A 23,173-nucleotide genomic window follows, 5' to 3' on the forward strand; every position below is an offset into this window, starting at 1 on the left:
TGCCACAAGTACTCCTTTTCTTTTTGTCCATTCTGGAACCACTCATCATGCCATTTCAGCACATATTAGATAAAACCTGAATGTGCAAACAAAAGTCCAGTTGGCTGAATACCAATTTCACGTATGTCAGACAAGAGATCATGTTTCACATAATAGGAAATGAATATTGGACTTGAAGCCTATATCCAGACATTATAATCTCTTATTATAGCAGTCACACATAACATATTTTCTTCCATATTGAATGCTTTTACCGGTTTGAGAGAGTTTCTTTATATATGTAATGGAGAATATTGGTAGAACCTATAGAAACTTTCAAACCTGTATAAACTTTCTAAGTTCACCGACTGTCTATGCAGCAGTGTATGTATATGTGAGTGAATTATTCATTGCTGCTTACTGTGATGAGGCTCTTTACCCTGATCGTCTTAGCAACAGGGAGAAAATTGTCATAAATATGGTTTGTACCAATGGTTCTCTATTTCTTATATTAGAGAAACCCTGTAGTGCTAGAGACATAGTAGGATATTGTGTAAATGTACCAGTGACTAGTAAGAATTATATGTTGTTAAGTAATGTCTGTTTCAGAATTGGTACACAGAAAAGTGTGCTGCAATATCATTTGCAGAAAGATCATCTCTAGAAATTGTCTGTGACTTCATATAGGTTGCCATCCTGTCCTTCTGGGAAGTGCAGTTTCATGAGAGCTTACAGGTGCCACCATATCTTCAGGTCAGATGTTGAATCAAGCTTTTTTGACCCATTTCAGATGGCTGTCCATTTGAGAGTTCAAGACTTGGTCAAAAGAATAGGGGGATAACTTTGGTATCCTGGCTAACAATCCTTGCCAAAATAACACTGGTGTCAGTGTCCAATTCATGTTATTGATCATTTACTGGTTGTTGTATTTGCCTACAGAGAAACCACAATAGCAATATTTAATTACTTTATAAAGCCCTTTAAGATAATTTGAGTATAAGTGTCTCATAAACCAATTTTTTCTCCTAGTTTCACTTGACTGTATTTCTCTTTCATTTGTTCTAATGCTGTTTTGTAAGAGCAAAATCATCCCCTCTGCAAAATCATCTTGAGTATAATGGAACTAGAAGTCATGGATCTCACTTGTGAGGAAAGGGAGAAGTACCAGGTTCATGTCATTGTACTGCACTTCCTGGAACCCCTCAGAAGCCCCTCTGCCAGAGTTCAGCAGTATCAGAGCTGCAGGATATATTTGGGGCACAGCAGGGAATGGACCCACAGAATCCAACAGCAGTTTGCCTTGGAGATGGTAGAGGCATCCAGTTGGATTTTCAATTGGCAGTTAATTCTGTGTGAAGTAACTCTAACTCCTAACAAACTTGGCCACATAGCTACTAGTGTGATATTATAATGTGACATTATAGGTGTCTTGATGGAGCCATACTTGTCGGGGAGAGGCCAGTAGTGGGGGGCGGGGGGTAGCGCTGCATGCAGAAATCTCTATATCCGTAGGAGTGAGGAGGGGTTGAGCAGTGGTGGCCCAATCTACTTGGAATGTTTGAAATCCTTCCTAACTCAAAGAATTAATACATAAATTGCCACAAAGTCAAAATCTTACAACTATATTCCTTAGTAAACCACAACAGATACCCATACACCTCTTACAGCAGTAGTGATCAAAGAGAATATTTTTTCTCTCTAATCCTTTCTACTTAGTCTTTAAAAGGCCCTGCATTTGAACAGCAGACCTTTTTTTAAAAAATGTGCTTATGAAAGATTCTGTTTTAACTCCAGTCTATCGCTGGAACAAATTCACTTAAAACATAGTCCATATTAACCCAAATGCTATATGTCAACCAGATTATTTAACTATTTTATTTATATACAATCCTTCATACAATTCTGGTTTTGAAAATTTCACTATGGGTGGTAGTGTATAATATCATGCAGTAGTATAAAATCCTGAAAGTGTTTTATGCTTACTCTTGAAGTATTCTCTGGCCCACTTTCTCTAGTATCTGCAGTATTTATGCACTGGGAATTTTGTGAGCAGAAATCCAGTGAATCACAATAAGCATTTATTTGCTAAAAGGTTCACATTCATAGCAAGATGATAGATTTTACAACTATCCAAGGACAGAGGGGAAAAAGTTTACTTTAGAACTAGGTTAGGGGAGGCTAGCAGCCAATATTTGTAGTAATGGGAAGATCATTTGTTCCTCATGTAAGGAATATGATCTTTCATTGTTATAACTGAGAAACAGAGATCTGTAATTACAAATTAAAAATCATCTGAGAGAGGGATCTGGAGTCATGATGAAACAGTCTCTTTGTTAATGGTTTTCTGGTGGTGGCTCTTTTGATGACATCCTTTGGTTAATAGCATTCTCACTTCTGATTCGCTTACAGAGTGACTCACTGACTTCTAACTTTTGATATCTTATTAGCTGTTTCAAGTTCTACCTGAAAAGTGCTAATGGGTTAGGTAAATGTGCCATTTAGACCTCTTTTGATATTATTCTAAATGAGCTAGTAATAATCTTACTCTTGTAGTCAATATTCTCTTTATTTACAGTGCACCAGAAAAAACTCTGATCTGTCCTTTTACAACTGTATAGCACTTTCATTTTATCCCCTTCCCATGAGTGGTATTACTGATGAAGTAAAAACTGAGGACACAGTAAGTTCCAGCTTTATCGTCAACTAATGCTTACCAGTAATACGATCAATGGAAAGGCTGTCTGCAACATCACTCATTCTTCTTCCAGAGTATTAAGGAAGAATATGCACCATGCCAAGATGTGCTTGTTAATAATTTTGAAGTATATTGTAGATATTTATTAGCAAGAAGATTTTAAGAATATATTATGATTTTTATTATTTATTTAAGAGCCATTGATGCTCTCAGCTTCATACAAAACACAAACAAAGGCAGTCTCTGCCCTCCAATTTACAATGTAAAAATTCAAAAATTCAGATATTCATAGAGTGTGTGTGTTTAAAGTGTTTCTCTTCCACATGAGCCCCTTGGAAGATTTTTACTGGTTCCCATCAGTCATACATGCCCTCTTCTGCACTGCTTGACAATTATAGCCTGCTTTCTCTTTGGTATCGGCAGGGGTCAAAGGGAAGACTTTTGAAAGGTTTGTAGCTATTTGCCTTTTTGATTCATTGAAGTATTTTAGGGTTTTCTATAGTCCACATCACTGTAGTGTCAAGAGTCCTTGTGGGAAGAAGAGTGAGTGGTATTCATGGCTGGATTTTGTTTGGTTGGTTTTTTCATTTTTTTATGTGTCTAATACTTTCAGTTATGGAAAAAGGACTCTATGAAAGAGAAAGATCTTGCACTGTGCCCTACAGTTCGGCTGTGGATTAATCTAAGCTTCTCTGAAAATTATGCCACAGCCACATCGCCTTGATCAAGAATTTTTTTTTATCTCCGGCTCTCAGATACTTTGTGTTGGGCATCTTAAGCCATGTTGACCCAAAGGAGTTCAGTTATCTTGGTGGTCTATGGATAGAATTGTAGTTCTGATGTAATCAGGTTCTCACCTGTTAAGGAATTTGAAGATCAGGACCAATGCCTTGAACTAGTAACAGAAGTGGATTGAGAGCCAATAGAGAGACCAAGACACAGGGCTGATCTGTTTAGAGTAATTTCTCATTAAGAAAGTGGGTGGCCACTTTCTGCTGAAGCTTCTGCATTGCATCAACCTTCAGCATCAGGAAAAATGTATTACAGAAGTCCAGTTGGGAGGTGACAAATGCCTGGATCTCTGTGGCAGATGCTTGTCTGGGAGTACAGGGTGAAATTTCCAAGCATCCTGGAGGAAGAGGAAAATATTTTTCACCACTGATGCTACATGATCATTCAGGTTGAATAATGAGTTGACCAGGAAGCCTTGCACCGTGGGAAGCAGAAGGGCTTGGATGGAAGCTGTGGGGGAACAGTATCCCAGCTCGTTTTTCAAAGTGTTTCACCCTTTCTGAGCAGTATTAGTAGTGGATATTACCCTGGGTTCAGTTTGAACCACTTCTTCTTCATCTAGGAGCTATTTTCTTGTAAGCATTGTGACATCTTATAAGAATACTTAGATGTACATCTCGGTGTCACCAGTATATCATTGGCAGCACAGACCATAGCATCTCACCATTTTTCCGAATATTAAAAGTGAAGGTAAAATGCTTCTTTGAGGGAAGAGGAACAATTTACCTATCGCTATTTTCTTGGGCTTGTTGGAGAGGAATGATGCTATTGTAGGGAAACTAGCTGTGTCATGCAAATGTGGACAACTGTTTCGAAAGCTTGTCAAGTTGTATGAGTACTGAGATGTGATCACTATCCATAGTCATAAAGAGGCTGTCCTTTCGTGCTCCCATGCTGTCTCTGCTGTTCTCTCCACAGAAGCCTGATTGCAAAGCATCCAAAATGTTGGCACATGTCACATGTTGTTGGGACTTGGTTGTCAATACTTTCTCAGTGATTTTTTCCTAGGACTGGAAGGTTGGAAGCATGATGGTCCTATGAGTTTTTCTCCTGTCATGTTTGTTTGTTTGTTTGCTTGCAGCATGATCCCCAAGAATGAGCAGGGGGGTTGGAAGTCAGAAGATCCTGAGTTCTAATCCTTGCTGTGTTACTGACTTGTGTGAGCTTGCTCTCTGCCTCCTTTTCCTCATCTGTAAAATAGCTGCAGGAATGCTTAATTTACTTAGCTATTATGATTAATTATTTGTATGGAACTTTGAGCACATAAAGCTCCATATAGCATATTTAAAAAAAAGTGAAAAGATTAATTTGGATGTGAATTAAGCTAACCCGAATTAAGGACACTTTAATTCTGAGTAACAGCATTCATACAGGGGTTGAAAGGGGTTTAATTAATTCACTTTAAAAGTTAATTTGGATGAGCGTCCCCATGTAGACAAGCCCTTTATCTGACTGCAGATATACTTGCCTAAAATAATTTTCCTTCTAGTATGTGCTTAAATTCTCCATAAAATATGTGAGAACATTCATTAAAAAAAAAGGATGTTAAAAGAACCCTATTGAAATGCAGGCTTTTTGTTGGCAATATCCCTACTGTATTACTGGCTCCTTAGATCAGAAATTCACGGGAAGGCAGTTCAATGAATCATCTGATTAGTACGTCAGGCCTTCATCCTGCTCTTTTCTATCCTGGTTTAGGAGGAAAGTACTATATCTGTGTTTTTAATTCTTTCCAGAGTATGATGAATAAAAGGAAAAGTTTCCAACAAAGTTTTATTCACTGATAAATATAGGAAACCTTTTTCTAAGCTATTTCTAGTAAGCCTTCCAAAACTTTGTACTCTTCTGCGCCCCACATAAATTTCTCTTGCAGTTTCCTTAGCTTCTGAGAAACAAGGTTACACAGGCAAACTTCAGTGTGATTACATCATCAACAAGGGACAAAATCGTGATCCTATCAGTTGTAACGGTTGCAATATTCATGAATGGAATCCTGAAAGTTCAAATAGTTAAGCCCAAATAAAATTGTGATCTTTATCCCACTTGACAGCTACATTTATCAAATTATTAAGGGGAAAAATTGATTGCTAAAAGTTATAGTATGATCTATTATGTGATTTTATCAAGGTATAACTGTATTACCAAGTGGAAATTGCACTCTTATTCAGAATGTGAATTGAATACACACAATTTCATAACATAACAATTACACTATTGTTCTGGCAATTTTGTTTCTGTTCTTAACATTTTTGTTTCTTTTCTCGCTCCCTTTTTCTTCAACATCCTTTTTCTAACCATTACATTAGAAAATAAAAATAGGAAAATGAGGCAGGGGAATTGAATAATGAAAATTTACACAAACCAGGTTAATTTCACCTCATGTATTTGAATTCATCAAACCAGTAAACATTAAATCATATGCCACATATTAATTAACAGGTTGACATACAGAAGCCGATTGGGTACATATACAAAACTATATTTCTTGCCATGGATATATAATCTTGTTTGCAGCCATGTTTAAGTTTTTCCTAGGTACAATTTCATTGATATTTTATATTTGCACAGAAGAGTAAAATACATTTTAAATGCCGTAATTTTAAAAACAAAATAAAAAATCGGTCATTGTTATGATAGATACTCAAGACAACTAGAAACTATTACTTTAGCAGAATATTGCTTGGGTTCCTAGCTAGATAAAACATTTTTTTTGTTGGCTGGTTTACGTAAAAAAGAAGAAGCAGCAGCAGCAGCAACAGCTCTGCTTCAAACAGGTTCGCTCTTGGCACAGCCATTAGTGCCCGTCTTTCAATAGCATGTCAGATTGATTGGCAGGCAGTCCCTTTCCTCTTTAGTGAAGAACAGTAATTTTAGTGTGTGCTTGAAATAAAAACCTAGAATAAATGATTTTCCGTTTGTAAAGGAGGAAGCTAGGTTTCTTGCAACCTATGTATATTACTTTGTATTGCGTTTCACAGAAAATTAAGCTATGTAAAATTCATTTGATTATTTTTGTCACTCACTTCTAGCACTAGGCTTTATATGCCTGAGAAAACAGCCACCTGACAGTACCTTTCTCTGTATAGGAATGACGTATAGGTAGGACCCTACCAAATTCATGGCTGTGAAAAACGCATCACAGACCATGAAAACTGGTCTCCCCCCATGAAATCTGGGGTTTTGTGTGCTTTTACCCTATATGATACAGATTTCATGGGGGGGAGCCGCATTTCTCAAATTGAGGGTCCTGACCCAAAAGGGAGTTGCAGGGGGATTGCAAGATTATTTTAGGGGGGTTGCAGCATTGCCACTCTTGTCTTCAGAGCTGGGCACCCTGCCAGCAGTAGCACAGAATAAGAGTGTCAAGACCAAACGATGCCATCTTTACTTCTGCACTGCTGCCTTCAGAGCTGGGCGTCTAGAGAGTGGTGGCTGCTGACTGAGGGCCCAGCTCTGCAGACAGCAGCACAGAAGTAAAGGTGGCAATACCATACCAGGCCATCCTTACCTCTGCTATGCTGCTGCTGGCAGCGGCTCTGCCTTCAGAGCTGGGCTCCTGGCCAGCAGCCGCCACTCTCCAGCTGCCTGGCTCTGAAGGCAGCGCCATCGCCAGCAGCAACACAGAAGGAAGGGTAGCAGTACCTCAACCACCCCACAATTCTTTTTTGGGTCAGGACCCCTACAAGTACAACACTGTAAAATTTCAGATTTAAGTAGCTGAAATCATGACATTTACAATTTTTAAATTCCTCTGACCATGAAGTTGACCAAAGTGGACCATGAATTTGGTAGGGTCCTACCTATAGGCTTTGGCCTTTTTAAATAGCAGGTGGGGTAAAACCTTATTGAGATCACGGAGCCTTTTTTCCCTTTCCCTCACTATAAGCTGCATATGTGGTTTGTGTAGCCACTACTGCAAAGCAACAAAGGCTGAGCTGAATTCCTTTTACAGCTACCTCATCTTGTCAGTCAGATCAGCCAACAGGTATTGCTGACATGGAGTAGGGGGAGCTACTATCAGCCTGTGCGCCATTCTTCCATCAACTAGAGGTGCTGAAGTGAGTGCAGGTCCATGGCTGCCTCCCTCATCAGCCCATTAGATGGCTAGCACTGGCAGTAGCACTGTACTTATTAAGTTCCTATGCAGACCTCATGGGATAGTTAAGTCCTACAAAGCATTCCTATGTCCTCCATTAAGGAAACCATTCTAATGGTCACACCAGGGCCATGTGAGTGTTTCTGTCACTTCATGTAGCAACATTGCCACATATCTGTGTGCTTTAGTCAGTGCCCCTCTATATATACCTTGCTCCTCAATGGTGCTTGCTACATAACATAAACTATATGAACATCTCCCAGTATTAACATCTTGACACTCTGAATTCTCCATTTTTAAACTCTGTCCTTCCTAATGCTGTAAAACCAAGGCCCAGAGTTATGTCACCATCACTGTTCGTTGTGGATTTTTCTGTAGAAGACTGAGTGTGTAGCCCCTCAAACTTGTTTCCATGTCCCAATTTCACAGATTATCTTCTAGTCCTTGTCACCATGGCATTTAGAAAGTGCCAGAGGTAGAATGAGGGATTAGATTGGTTTATACATGTAAGTCTGTGATTGTCCTCTGGTATACCAAGGGTAGTAGTGATCCTGATGGGAACTGACAGGATCCACATCCTTTGGGCTGCACTCTCCAGGCCTACCCTGAGCTCATCACATGAGTATATGATATCTTCCAGGGTGAGCCTTTATTCCTGGACAACCTGTGCCTCCGTGGTGTGTTGAAAGGTGTCCTTTGGTTTATTGACCTTTTGCAGAGAGTACTGGTGTCTTCTATGTCTCTGAGCTAAGGCTACCCAGATAGCCCTCCTTTTTTCCCTTACTTGTTTCAAAATATACTACCATAGCATGGTTGAATGTGGTTCTGTAGCCAGTAGTTAGCATAGTCTCTACCCTATGTAGCATACCCCTAGAAATACTCAGCTGTCTCCTAAACTATGTGTTGTACCTGACCTCTTTAGCAGTCATACCACAACTCTCAGGGGACTAGGCTGTAACAAAGCATCTGCTCTGAAAACTTCTCAAGTTGCCAACCATGTGCTGAGCTCCAGCTGGAGTGCACAAAAAAACATTTCCCATCCTGCATAGATGGCAGAATCATTGATTAAAAGATGATCAGACTCCTCTTCTAGGCAAGCTATTAGTCCATTACATTTATAGATAAATTCATCCTTCATGCGGAACATATCAAACACTATTTTATTGCCTTATTTGGAGCTACAAATGTACTAGTATGTACTTAACATAAAACTTTAAACGCAAAGCTGAAATATTATAATGTAGATGTACAAGAATTCCCTGAAGACAAGTCACCACAACTGGAAAAGACATGAATGTTGAATTTTGCTAGAGTATACATATGCATAATAAATAGTATACAATAAATTTAAATAATAAAATTATAGTTTAGTGTTGAATTAGTGTTTTCAAATACTATGAAAAGATAAAATACAACAACAGACAATTAGAATAGTCAGAAAAAAGTTACAAGAAGGAAACAATGAAATAAAGAACTATTCCTAGAAAGATATGAATTCAGAAATAAAGCTACACCTACTATTTCATTGGAGTCATACAGATTTTTTGTAATGTAGACTGCACCAAACTACTAAAATATTAATTTGTTTTCTTATTAGCAAAAACTCTTTTATGAATGGATATCCCAATCCATTACACAATCTGAAGTTATGGTGGATTCATAGGAAATATAGTCATTCTATATTCATGTGAGCTAAGAGTATGTATTGATAAGATAAATAAAACATTTAAGAAGAATGTCAAACTACAGGTTTAATTGTAAATACCAGCTTAAATTTAATATAAAAGCATAACAATACTGTAGTGTGATCACAATTATGAAGAGATGACTGCACTTCTTGAGCGTTTAAACTGACAGTGCTCCCAAGACCTGGGGGCACTATATTTCAGTATAACCACATTTTAGAGTATATTATTGCCTACATAATATCACCACCTGTTGGCCTTTCTCGCTACAGCTGTACATTGTACAGAGCGTGCTTTTTATTTTGTCCTTCAGCAGTGCTCCTGTCTCCTTCCTGATCATATTGCATATTTTCCTTCTTCGTTTCCTTTTAGATGCTTATACTACCATACAGTTACCTGCACTGAAAAAGTATACTATTTGCTATAACTGAACTGATAGGTATACATTTGTATGCAATTTGCTTTCATTTGCCTTCCAACTCAGTATCATCTCAAGTCTTGAATATTGGCTTTTAGTGATTGAATTACATGAATAAATAGGCCCTGATCCAGCAAAGCAGTTAAGCATGTGTGTAACTTTAAGCATGTGAGCAGTCCACTGAAATCAGTTATGTATATGCTCAAGTGCTTTGCTAGACTGGAACCATAGTGAGTAGCTGGGCCCTCAACAATAATCACTTTGGTGACTCACTAAACACTGGCAAAGAGTCCTGTGGCAGCTTACAGACTGACAGACGTATTGGAGCATAGGCTTTCGTGGGTGAATACCCTCTTCGTCTGATGCATGTAGACTAACTAAACACTGGCACTCCATCCTAAAAAGTTTTTATTTAGGATTTCCTTTTGTTTGCTTTCTCCAATTAGATGTATACCAGACCAGTATTTCTTGACTCTGAATCTTGGTTATTCACCTTTTGTAATTAAGATATTTTGTCTATCTGACACATATTACTCTTTTTTACTTTTCTAATTTACATTATACTTCCAATAGTTCTTTATAATTTTTCCCATTTTTTCATTTGCCAGATCTTTGGTACCTTTCAAATCCTAAATGCTGTTCCATATATCCTTAGTAACCAGGTTGGATTTTTCTGTCCTTTTTAATATTTAGGTTTTATTGGATGAATATAGATTGCACCTTCTCTAACTGTGCCTTAAATAATTGCCACTTAAGGGAATTAAGAAGTACAAGGGAAGGAAAATGCTGACCCATAGACTAAGCAGAGGGGAAAAACGTTCCCACTGGGTCCAATTTCATAAGAAGGACCATCAGGATAGTGACTAGGACCTGAAATTATGGGCTGAATGACCTCTAAAAAATTAGCAGTTCAAAGAGGAGTTTGTCTATAATTGTTTGCACTAAAGAAAGTGGGGATAGAGAGAAATCCCATAGAAGGAAGGCTGCTTCCTTATTCGTGGTTCATAGAATATCAGGGTTGGAAGGGACCTCAGGAGGTCATCTAGTCCAACCCCCTGCTCAAAGCAGGACCAATCCCCAGCTAAATCATCCCAGCCAGGGCTTTGTCAAGTCTGACCTTAAAAACTTCTAAGGAAGGAGATTCCACCACCTCCCTAGGTAACACATTCCAGTGTTTCACCACCCTCCTAGTGAAAAAGTTTTTCCTAATATCCAACCTAAACCTCCCCTACTGCAACTTGAGACCATTACTCCTTGTTCTGTCATCTGCTACCACTGAGAACAGTCTAGATCCATCCTCTTTGGAACCCCCTTTCAGGTAGTTGAAAGCAGCTATCAAATCCCCCCTAATTCTTCTCTTCCGCAGACTATACAATCCCAGTTCCCTCAGCCTCTCCTCATAAGTCGTGTGTTCCAGTCCCCTAATCATTTTTGTTGCCCTCCGCTGGACGTTTTCCAATTTTTCCACATCCTTCTTGTAGTGTGGGGCCCAAAACTGGACACAGTACTTCCGATGAGGCCTCATCTCATCTTGGTTAACATATGAAATGAGATAATATACTGTACCTTGTAGTTTTTGTTCAATGTCAGAAGATCATATAGTAGGTCAGTTCCAAAAAGGCAGATGAAAATATCTTAAATTCCAAAGGAATATTTTTATGCATGTCCTCTATTAATCATATTCAAACACAGTACAATATATTCATCAATACTATAATATAAGAATCTGGTGAAAGTGATGAAGAGAATGTGCAATATAAAGGACCTTGAAGACACAGCTAAATTCACATAAATTATTTTCTCCTTTAGCTATATTTTCTAATTCTCATATAATATGCCCTGGCAGTGTTAGGGGGCCATAAAATGGGTACAAGTGAGATATAAATTATAAAGGGGCCTTAGTGTAAATAAGCATTGAGGTCTGTAGTCTTCGGAAAATGTCAATAACTGATCTAAACTTCTAGACACTGGGCTAAATTCACCTCTGGTAGAATTGAATGCAGTTCCATTGACTTCAATTGAATTTCACCCATTTACACCAACAGTTAATTTGTTCCATTGTCTTCAGAAAGGTGGGGATAAAATTGTAAGCTGGTCTCTTAGCACACAATGAAGAATATTTTCAACTACTGTACAATCAGATAATATTATTATTATTATTATTCATGACACCTCTTTTTTTTTTTTTTTTTTTTCAAAAAAAGTTTCAACAACCTAGGTGATTGTTACCAGAAGGTTTTTAAGGGAAAGCTTGATGCTCTTTAACTAAAGGAAAAAGCTGGTTACTGTCTGACATTTAGAAATTGAAATGTAGGGGTGGTCAACGCATCTGCAAACAAGGCATTAGGACAGCTGCTACATTACTACTGTAAGTTTGTACCTGTGTCTCTGTGCATCTTGCCAAAAATGTACATTCTGGTTTCTGTCTTACTGCATCTGTCCAAAGACCAGGAAATAATAGTAGGTGTAAATTCCTAGAACTTCATCTCCAGAAGATTTACCAAAAAAATCAAAATATCTACTTTGAAGCAAAGAGCATCTTGTGATAGTGACAAAGATAAACCCTAATTATTTTGGCTCAGGAGACATCCATATCTTTCAGATTCTGGAAATTCATTTTATCTGAATTTTGGATTCAGAGTGTACAGCTGACATTCAGATAAATGGTGTTTGAAAATTCTTGGCAGCAACTATTTAACCACTTAGATGAAAAAAATTTCTGTCACAGTAGTTTTTTTTTTTTTTTTTTTTTTTTTGAATGTCAAGGAGGTAATCGTAAAGAAAAGGGTGAACTTTGGGGAATATAGTTTTAAAATGTCTAAAGTCCATGGACATGAGTGTGTACCACAAAACAAGTCTATGCCAAAAGGAGTGCATTTACTGGCATAAAAGTTTTTAATGCAACTGAAAATTTAGCCTTACTAAGGACGGCAAGATTTGGCCCTAACAGTCCCTTATTCTGGTCCTTTGTGTCATTATATTGTTTGTTGCTGAGCTGCTTCTTTGTTTGGCCATGCTAGAGCAGGACAGGAGACACTGGATGTGGTTTAATTAGACCACAATTTTATTTGTAAATGTCAGAGAGTATCCTGCAGATAAAAGTATAATGTGTAGGTAATTCCATAATCATTTACACATACCTGGGTTTCCCTCCCTTTACCCATCCAGGTCCCCAGCATCAGGTGCCTCTGCTCCACTCCACTTCGGAAATCACAGCTTTCCATTCAACATCTGCCACCCAGGTATAGAAAACAGCTATTTTTTTAAAATAAGGAAAATGGGTTTACAGCTTCCAATTTATTTCCTCCTGTGACTATTAATGAGGAACTCCCTTTAGCTGTCTTTGTAAAGTCTACCCTCATTTGAACATAATGATTTCAAACTTTGGATGTCCATTACCTATTAGGACCTGGCCACTTCCCCCTTAAATGAGGGTTATTGGGGGGGGACCTATAAAGGAGAGGGGGTTGGCTCCCTGCTGTACCAATCCCAGTAGCCCCAAATCCCCCCGACCCTCCATTTCTGCTTCTTTAAAGGATACCTCCTTTAAAGTCTTTCCCAGTTTATTTTATCTGATCACCATATCCCTTCCCTACAGAGTACCTGAACTGGACATTTGCCCCATACTTACATCATGAGTTGCGACATCATAGCCTAATGCCATTTTCATGTTTGTCCCAACTAAGCCCCAGACCCACTATGGGGAATGCACCTCACCTTGGCCAATCTGGCAGTGAGGGAAAAAATTCCTTTCCAGCCCTCCAAGAGAGGAGCCACTAGCATATAATCCCCACAGTGGATCGTGACAAAACCTGGTATTTAACTATTTCCATGGGTGGGAGGGAGGATGCTGCTCTGCCTGGTCTAAGTAAAAGAGGGCTTTTTCCTGCACCAGCATGGACCTAAATAGTCTCCTCTCTCTTCCGGTCACCGGAGGGTGGGTGGATGGGATGGGTCAGTGTCCCCTTGTTTACCTGGTCTGATAAGCTGCTGCAGCAAGTCACTCTCTGGCTGTCTAGCCTTAAAGGGGGCCGCACACCTTGTCCTACAAGCCAGACAACAGCCCCTACTGCTTAATGTGCGGTGAGGTCATTCTATTAGCCTTCACGTCATACAGGGTTTAACTTGGCATCTCTCAAGACTCTCTGTGATGTTTGTTCACCAGTTTGCTCTTACATCCATCCATTCGTGCAAAAATTCGAAAATGTCAAAAGTCATGGACTATTTTTCAAAATATGAGAATCATGAAATCTGCCAGCTGTAATTAAAATCTAGCCTTATGTATATCATAGATCAGCAGAGCTAAAACAATAGTAAAATATAACCCTCCACCGTCTCTTTATTTTTAAAGTTCAGGGTTGTTCAATGAATAAACTATTCCTTAAACCTTTCAGCTCATGGGATTGACCAGTTAAGCAGACATATTTATTTTGATGTGTATAGGGATTTCAAATTTAAAACAAAATGATAAAAGTTTAGAATATAAAACAAATGAACTAAGCAGAAAAGCAGAGTCTCTGTTGGACATCCAAAGTTACAAAGACAGTTAAACAGGAGGAAATGAATTGGAAACTGTAAACCCATTTTCCTTATTCAAAAAAAACAGCTGTTTTCTATACCTGGATGGCAGATGTTGAGTGGAAAGCTATGATTTCTAAAGTGGAGTGGAGCAGAGGCACCTGTTGAAGAGAAAAATTTGAAAGCTTGTGGGATGCTATTTGAGCATGGACTAAAATGAATAAATAGTTCTCAATGGTAAGGTTCTTCGCCATTGAGAATGTTGGGAAAGAATTATTTAAAGATAAGTTTAAGGAAAGAACAGGGCTTCTTATTCTTGAAGGTCGCTGTAAAACTGTTGTAGCTTTCATGTCAGCCAGTGGGGGGAAAATAATGTTTGATGTTTCAGGAGCATGCTTCTTATAACGTAATTCAGATTTGAGCATGAAGCACTTTTTGATAGGTGACTCTGCAGGTTTATAAAAGTGGCTCATGACCTGATGATTACCCTGTTGGTAAGGTGAGTGCCCATTATTTATCTGGTGAGTCTGCTGTACATTATGTGGAAAGAATGTTTTCTTGTGACAAGTCTCAAATTTGAAATGAAACACTGATAGGTGCATTTGATTTTTGTTTTTATTTTCAAAAACTCTCTTTATAGTTTGTCAGTTTGTAAGCTCTGCCTTCAGCTAAAATAACAGTTATTTTTTCTCCCAAACCATCATTTTGAAAACCAATACGTATCCTGTCATGTTAACATTAATGGGTGAAGTGAACTGATTAGAGTTATTTTTGCCATTAATTTTCTTTTAAAATTACTTTAAAATTTGTGATCCAAAAAGAGAGAATGTTGTATAGTTCTGCTGAGACTTTTGGTTGTTCCTGACACTGATTGACGGAAAGAGGATTTTTTTGGGGTTTTTTTTGTTGGAATAAGAGAAAAATACAAATGCTACTAAAAGCAATGGCAAATGTAAAATTGTTCTTCTCTTCAGTTACATTTTAGAGATTTTGATAATAAAGCTTTTAGTGTATTTGATTTTAGCTCCCATTGACACAACACGACACTTCTCAGAGCAGCTTCTTGTTTTCTCATGGGTTGTTGTACATCTGATACTGACTTCACCATTCAAGTCTAGACTAATATGTTGGTGAAATGTGAATGTCTACATTCTTGGCTAGGCTTTGCTATTTAATACTAACATTTCAAAGGATTAAAAGGAAGTATTGCCTCCTGTGTCCAGTCATATTTAATCATAGTGTAACTGTGTCTGTTTAGAAAGAGCTATATATGAAATTGATTTCTAAGACAATTTGGCCCTCATCCTGCAAAGACTTATGCCTATGAGTAGTTCCACTGAACTAATCATGCACATAAAGTTGTTCATGTGGTTGCAGGAGCAGGGCCCATGTTAGAATAGTTTGAGAACTTGTGTTTTTGTGTAAGTCTGTAGAAAACGCTTGTTTTTAAATAGTGCTTTTACTCAGTCCATACTACCTGGCCAAACTGTGTCATAAATAGTTTTAGCAAGAAGTGTGTTGACTGTATTAAACACAGTTTAATGCTCTGGGTAGGTGGATCCCTATTGACAGTGATTGGCGGAACTAGCTGATCTTGACCTTAGTAAATTTTCCTAATGTGTAGTTGGAAACTAAAAACAGGAAAAAACAAAATCAGGCACATAAGTTTAGTGTTATCTAGAAAGAACTACGACATGCAACACAGGAAGAACAGTATCTATGCTGTTAAACTGAACACACTGCAATATTTTCAGTAGTTCACCGCAGTATGGATTGTAGAGTGGGAGATGTTTTCCAATAATTGAAAGCCTTAAGGCCGCGTAAGATTAGAACTGAATGTTTTACTGTTGCAGCTGTACTAGATGGGTGATTTAGGCAACCTGAAATGCATATTTTCACTTTCCACTAAACTTTTTTTTCCACTTCCATCAGAACCATTAGAAATCATGTCAAGTGTTTAAGTGTTTTTCAACAAAGTCAGAGTGTAATTGTATGGGTTTTTATTTTTCTCTCTATCCTACATCTGTTGTAAGGATTGGGACATGAAATTTAAAAGTGGATTTACTCAACCTGGGACATACAAATATATTTTTAGTTTTAAATTCTCTTTAAAAATATTCAGTTTGGTTTTATGCATTATTAAGGGCATCCATGGTGAACATTTTATCCAGTAGTACCATTGGTTGGTTTTGTTTTTATCACAGGGAACTGAAAAGTCCATTGGTAATTTTTTTATTAAAAAGCTTGTTAATCTCCATTGATTTCTAAGTTTGTTATAGATTCTTAGCTGAAAAATACAGTACATCACTGGCTGTTCTATCACCTGACAGCAATTGATAAAGCATCCATGCAGAAAGTGTCAGAAAAGGTTAATATTTATTGATTTTTATGGTGCTGCAGCCAATGTAGTTTTGCCATCAAAGATGTATGGCCACCAGCAATGGAATCTGTAAAATTGCAGGTTGCACGCTAGTTTTTATTATAGCCTATGTCAGTAGTCTGGACTTTAAAAATGACAGATATTTAATTTAAGACAAAAAGCTCTGCATGTGCAGCTACTAAATACCTGCGACTGGAATTTAGTATTCTGAAACGAAACCCAAGAGCAGCACTTAAAAGCTCAAGGGGGAAAAAAACACACAACCTTGCATTGCAAGCGACGATCACATTTAGCCTTTTCATTCACTTAACTATGTGCTATTGATCTGCAGACGGTGCCCAAGCAAGTGATAGCTGAAATTATGAGCAATAAAGGGCTTGCTTCTTCAAACAAAAAAGTATATAATTAGGAGGGGCATAGGAGGGGGCAAAGCCTGTGTTTGGTTTTAAAGGAGTTTAAACAAAATGGAATGAGTGCAACAGCCATGTTTAAATATACACAAGGAGAAATCTGGTTGCCTTGAAGCATAAATCCGTGCTCTGGTTGCAGTTTATGTGTAAAAATTAGGAGTGCACCACAGCCTTTACATTTATCTCCATCAGTACTTGCCTGACAGAAAGGCAATCCGTTGGGTTGCCTACACCAAGCAGGGACACGGAAATCTTTCAAAGCTTTAACTTTTCTAAATGTATCTGTAGTTTACATTTTTATTCTATTTTTCACTTAGCTGACTTTTTACACCATGCTTTTCATAACTGGTATGGCTTTCTGGAAGCTGCAAACTATTCTGGAAGATATATAAATGCTAGTTAAAGAGTTGAAAGTTACTCTAATAAAAAAGAAAATATGTCCCAATCCTGCCACCTTTATATATGAGTAACTCTTATTCAAGTAGACCCACTGACTTGAGTTGAACTGTTCTCAAGAGCATGGACAGCAAGACTGGGCCCTATATTTCAAAAGTATGAATTAAATTTCTGTATTATAGAATTGTTATTTTTATACTACAATTTTGCATGCATGTGTCTCTCTTTTTTACTTTCTTTAAAGTCGATAGTGGTGATGGAGGGATAATTTCGTAAACTAATGATAATTCTAATCGTAAGCAACACTTTTAAGTTTTACCTGACCAGTAGAATAAACTGTGTGCTGTACTGTAAACATGCTTTACATCTCCTCTTGTCCGTACCACATTTTTCTATTGAGTTTTATACCACTAGTTTGTCTGTTTTTTTTCCCCCAGACAGCTTACCCATTTTATTGTGCTCATTTAGAGGAAAGAAAAACAGTTTGTCTCCTTGAAAGGCAAGAGAACAGTGAGTGGAAAACTACTTACATAGCTAAAATACCATTATAATATATGGCAACTAAAATTCCAAAATTGAAAGAGAGGATACCAGGGAAAATCATTAATCATTTTACAAAAGCCACTGACAATTTGAAATATTCTCCATAAAAATTTTTTTTCTATCTTTCCTTGAACTTAGTAAAATGTAATATTTTAATTATTGTTAAAATAACTTGTTTAATTTCAATAAGTCAAATAAAATCAATTTCTCATATTCTCATATAACTCTACTTTTTTTTATTTTAATGACTCTCTCATTAATCTAACCTTCTCCATTTTTATTGTGCTTCATTTCCCCCCTTCAGATCACATAAAATTCTGACTCTGAAATGGTACATATACAGCAGCATATTTTTGGATGCATTTTACATTTTTTCTTTTATTCTTTTGTTTTTAGCTTTCAATAGAAGCAACATCATCATCACTGTATAGTGTCCATAAGTAACTTCCATGCTGCAGCTACAGATGGCAGCTTAGTGACAGATGGTTTTTCAAACACTTTATTTCATTTTTAAAATTAAATATTACTGCTATAAACCATTCATTATCGTTTATAACACCTTCACCCCAAAATTGGTCATTACCTTAGGTAATGGCTGATATGTTGTGGTGTTAGATGATTTTAACAAATGATTTTGTGGAATTATTACTTAATTCATAATGTAATTAAACTTTAGTACCCAGCAATATACAACAGAAACCATATATTTATTTTAGCTTACATAACCATGAAAAGACAGCATTGCTTAAATCACCAACATTCACTGAATAAATAAAATTAATTTATTGCTAACTTGCCACATATATATGTGATGTAATATTAAGAGGTGAAGAAGAAAAGAGGTTTTTCCAGACTGTCTCTTGCCGTTAATTGAATGTGTACATATGGTAATGCACATCTAAGCATAGGGCAACATTCTGGCTTACCCTTCTGTGCATGTTGAAAATGGGGATCCAAAAGAGGAATCACAGGTCATAATTCTTTATTTCCCTAACCCCTGTAGAATTAATACTTTGCCGATAGACCACACACATTCTGACTGATCCTCAGAAGCATAATTCAAGATGGCCTTTGGAAACAGGTGTGATACACATATATTACTGCAACCCTGCAACTAAGCACCCTCCTCTGCTTAGGGCTTGTTTACATGAACATTTTGTTTGCTGCAAGCTGGGGTGTGAACCTACATCACTTTAGCTTGTTGTGGACTAACTGCCCGTGTGGACCCTGCTGATGTTCATCACTACTCCCATTTCAAAGGAACTAGATCAAAGCTCACTAACGAACTGTTAATGTGTGTCAGCAGGGTCCACATGGTCCGTGACAGGCTAGTGCAGGGTAGATTCACTCCCCAGTTGCCTGAACTAATCGTTTGTATAGACATCCGTAAGATTTCTCCTACTCCTGGAAGTAGTAATGTGTGTCAGCAGCTTGCAAAACAGAACATGGGCAAAAACAATGGAGCAAACACCTGTTTGTGGAAAAATCAATGACAGCCAGAATTTGATCCTTAATAATTAAAGGCCCAATTTTCAAATGTGGGTCCCTAAAGGGAGGCACCTACAGTATATTCTCATTTGGACACTAAATACCCTTTGAACATCCTTAAATGATCATTTGGACACCTAGATTCCTGTTGTAAAAGTCCTCTATTTATCCAGAGTCAGTCCAGAAAGCAGCAATGTAAGGGGAAGATGTCCCTAGTTTGACTCCATAGCACATTATCAACCCCCAGATCCACTGAATCCTCAATGAGTTTATATTTTTGTTTGTTTATAAGTGATGTACCTTGGTTTTGTAACCATCACTATTATGACCTCAGAAGATGATTTACCTAATCCATCTTTAACATAATGCGTAAATCTTAGGCTAGACTCTGATTTCCCCTACTCTGGACCAACAGAGAGCTCTTTGCATGGTCTGTGCTATGGGATCTAGGGATACACTGTTATCGAGGCAGCTGACTCGTTCTGCCCCCTCGTGGATGAAAAAGGTGTGATCTGGCCCTTAGTGAGCAAATCTTTCAAAGTCAAGTGAGCTAGAATAAAACCAAGCTATGTTGGTGTTCTAGGGCTAGCAGGAGTGAAAAGTACTAAATGTTCATTTTTGTCATAAAGCTGTCAGGAAAAATGCAAACAGGAAGCAACTGTTGAGTTTATATGCTCACTTTTCTAGCCATAGCTATGCTATAAATAATTGTATACACTTATCTTTAAAGTATAGAATTTTTAAATTATAAATTTACAAGAGATTGTCTAATTTATGTATGGTTTCAGAGTAGCAGCCGTGTTAGTCTGTATCCGCAAAAAGAAAAGGAGTACTTGTGGTACCTTAGAGACTAACCAATTTATTTGAGCATAAGCTTTCGTGAGCTACAGCTCACTTCATCAGATGTGTGTTTCTTTAGGTCTGAAGGCACTATCCACAAGAATGAACAAACAAACAAACAAAGAATCCCACCAAAATTTGTCAATAGAATGAATAGTGCTGAAGTTATTTCATTATTTTGTATTTTAGCCCCCCTCCCCCCCCTTCTGGTATTTCTAAAACCTGTACAAAAGCAGTTGAGAGAAGTTAATGTGTGGCCTTGTCTCACTACTGTGGTACAGGAGCAGCTGCAATCCAGAGGGGATTTGACCTATGGGGAGGCCAGGTGATGTTTGTGCTGCCCAATGTTCTACTCAGAAAGCGCAGCTTTAAATTGCTATTTGTACACCACAGGAGATCTGTGAATAGAGGATGGCAGAGGATGTGCTGAATCAGTGCATTCTCCCAAGGTCTCAGCCAACTTTTAAGCATCCATTAGCCAGCTCTCAGCTTCCTGTGCAAGAGTGAGTGTCAGGTGCCTTCTGCCATCATGTCCCTCCACCTGGACGGACCCTTTGCAAACAGTGCCTGCAGCCCTGGGTCCCACCAGCATAGACTCAGCTCTGTGTTATGCTAATATATGTTTGAATAGAATGGAGAGGGGTTGGGGATTTTTTGATAAGCTATCATTGAACAACAAAACAAATTACAGAGAAAATCCCCATTGCTCAAGTGGCATTAAGTAAAATATGGGAGAAAGAGGTGAAATTTCAAATGGCTTTTAGGTGCAAAGAAGATTGAATTTTTAATCTCCATAATCAAAACTCTCTTCCTGCTCCCAGTTCTTTCATAAGAAACTGGGGAAAAGGTCAAAGATTTGGGATGTGGTTCTGCATGCACCAGATTTTCTTTTTTGCATGTCAAGAAGAATGAAACTTCAAGTGATTATAATGGAATTTTATTGTTTTGGTTTTAGTAATAGAAACAGTCTATACATTGGAAAATAATATCTCCAAAACGCACTAACCTATACATTTGATTTCAGTATGACTACTCAGGATTGCAAGCACTGTGGACAATAATGTTGGCAGAAATGGGCCCATAAATTGTACACACCAACACGTCCATGTCAAGTTTATATTTTGACTCTTATTTACAGCATCCATTTTAACAAAGATAGTATTTTAGGCTGGGAAGGAACACATGTTTTTAAATTATAAAAATAAAACAGATACTCTCCCTTCTCAATTAGAAAAACACAAGATGTACAGAAAAACTTAGAGAGGTGTGTGTATGCATCTGTGAGTGTATGTATATCTTATAATGAAGAATAGCAGTTATTTCTCAGAGAGATTCCTTGGGTTTTGAATTCTTCCTTAATGGGTTACCAAATAGGAATTACTCTTTATGTTGCAATGGCACCATTAAGGGCACGTCTGCATTTCAAGCTGGTGGTGTAATCCCCAGTGTGAGGAGACATAACAGTGCTAGCTCTGATTGACCTAGTGTGCTAAAGAATATAGCCATGACAATACAAGTGGTGTGTGTGGGGGGAGTGGGGGGGCGGGCAAGCCACCCCAAGTATGTATCTATCCAAGAGTATGTCCCTCCCATCACTTGCACTGCCATGGCCAAACTATTTTTAACACTCTCCTTTAGCTCGGATTTAAACACCCAGCTTAAAGTGTAGACTTGCCCCAAGAGTTGCCCAAGCTGTTGACTTGAATTTGTCTATAACCTAAATTATCACAACTGTTATATACAACAATTGCTAACTTACCTTAATTACAACCCAATTTTTTCAATTACAGTCTATGCACAAGATTTCAGTTAATTTTAACACTATAGAAAGTTTGAAGTATCTGTGTTATTGCCTTCATAAGAGCATTCAGGACAAAGAAAAGACAGACAAAAATGCTAAATTTCTTAGGTGACTCAGTTTTTAACTCATAAACTAACAGATTTACTTGTAAATTCTCAGAAAAATCATTCTGTACTTTTTTGGAGGATATGCTGTATTTTTCATATGAAAAGAGGCTGAATCCCTGCTTTAAGTGCAAAATAAGAGTCAACTGATGGCATCACAACTAGTGCCTCCACAATGTATGTATATAAGTGAGTATGTGTAGGTGTTTATAGCAAAATTCTAGAATTCTGGATCAGCGATGCTTATTAGAAATCAAAAGATTAGATAATGCTGCAAGGAGTGTGAATGAGGGTCTTAGGGTAAATGATACTGTGTGTGGACTGTTGATTACTGAAAGTAGTGAGGTATGACAGTAGACTCTGTGCAGTTATATTGCATGTATATTTAGGAAACTGCTGTTCTTTTGTTTTATTTGTATAAAGTTTAATTCAGTTTATATGAATTACAAGTAATTTACTCATGTTATTATCTTCCCACACAGCATCAAGGAAGAGATTTTTGTTTTAATTACACATTTCCAGATATAATACAGATAGTCAGGTGTAATACATTTGATGTTTAATTGTAATCAGTGAAGGGGAGTGTCGTAAATTGCCTGTTTAAAAGCATTGCTAACCAGGTATTGGGGGATATTAGTGAAAATCCAAAAACTAGGATTTCATGGATTGAGGGAGGTTGGGGGAGGTTGACAAAAATGATAATTTTAAATATTAAGATTGTAACTACAAAATCATAATATATTTCTCAATATCTCTAATAAGCAGGTTTTTTCTTGTCTTTTGTTTTTGTTTTATTAGCTTTTCTGTGGTGCTCAGAGTTAGTATTTGAGTACCTCACAACACCCCATGAGGTAGGGATCTGTGAGCTACAATCCCTTTTGTCAGGGTTCCCTGCCCACGCTGAACTCTGGGGTACAGATGTGGGGACCCGCATGAAAGACCCCCTAAGCTTATTTCTACCAGTTTAGGTTAAAAACTTTTCCAAGGCACAAATTCTTCCTTGTCCTTGGACGGGATTGCTGCCGCCA

At 37.7% G+C, this 23,173-nt stretch overlaps 1 protein-coding gene across 11 annotated transcripts in view; it reads left to right on the forward strand.

Annotated features, from left to right (window-relative positions):
* ZNF407 (zinc finger protein 407) overlaps positions 1-23,173 on the forward strand; it is a 456,036-nt gene that overhangs the window by 328,582 nt on the left and 104,281 nt on the right. Inside the window, exon 9 of one of the 11 annotated variants that reach the window (XM_037892934.2) lies at positions 22,201-22,322. The exons of 6 other annotated variants lie outside the window; for them this stretch is intronic. In XM_037892934.2, coding sequence (XP_037748862.1) covers positions 22,201-22,295 — 95 coding nt within the window. In that variant the 3' untranslated portion in view covers positions 22,296-22,322. Of the gene's footprint in view, positions 1-666; positions 733-1,058; positions 5,237-17,806; positions 18,119-22,200; positions 22,323-23,173 lie in introns of those variants that run through there. 4 more of the 11 variants (XM_043539974.1, XM_037892935.2, XM_037892932.2 and 1 more) reach the window with 4 other exon arrangements.

The sequence above is a fragment of the Chelonia mydas genome, chromosome 2 (genome assembly GCF_015237465.2).
Source record: "Chelonia mydas isolate rCheMyd1 chromosome 2, rCheMyd1.pri.v2, whole genome shotgun sequence".
NCBI classification, from domain to species: Eukaryota; Metazoa; Chordata; order Testudines; family Cheloniidae; genus Chelonia; species Chelonia mydas.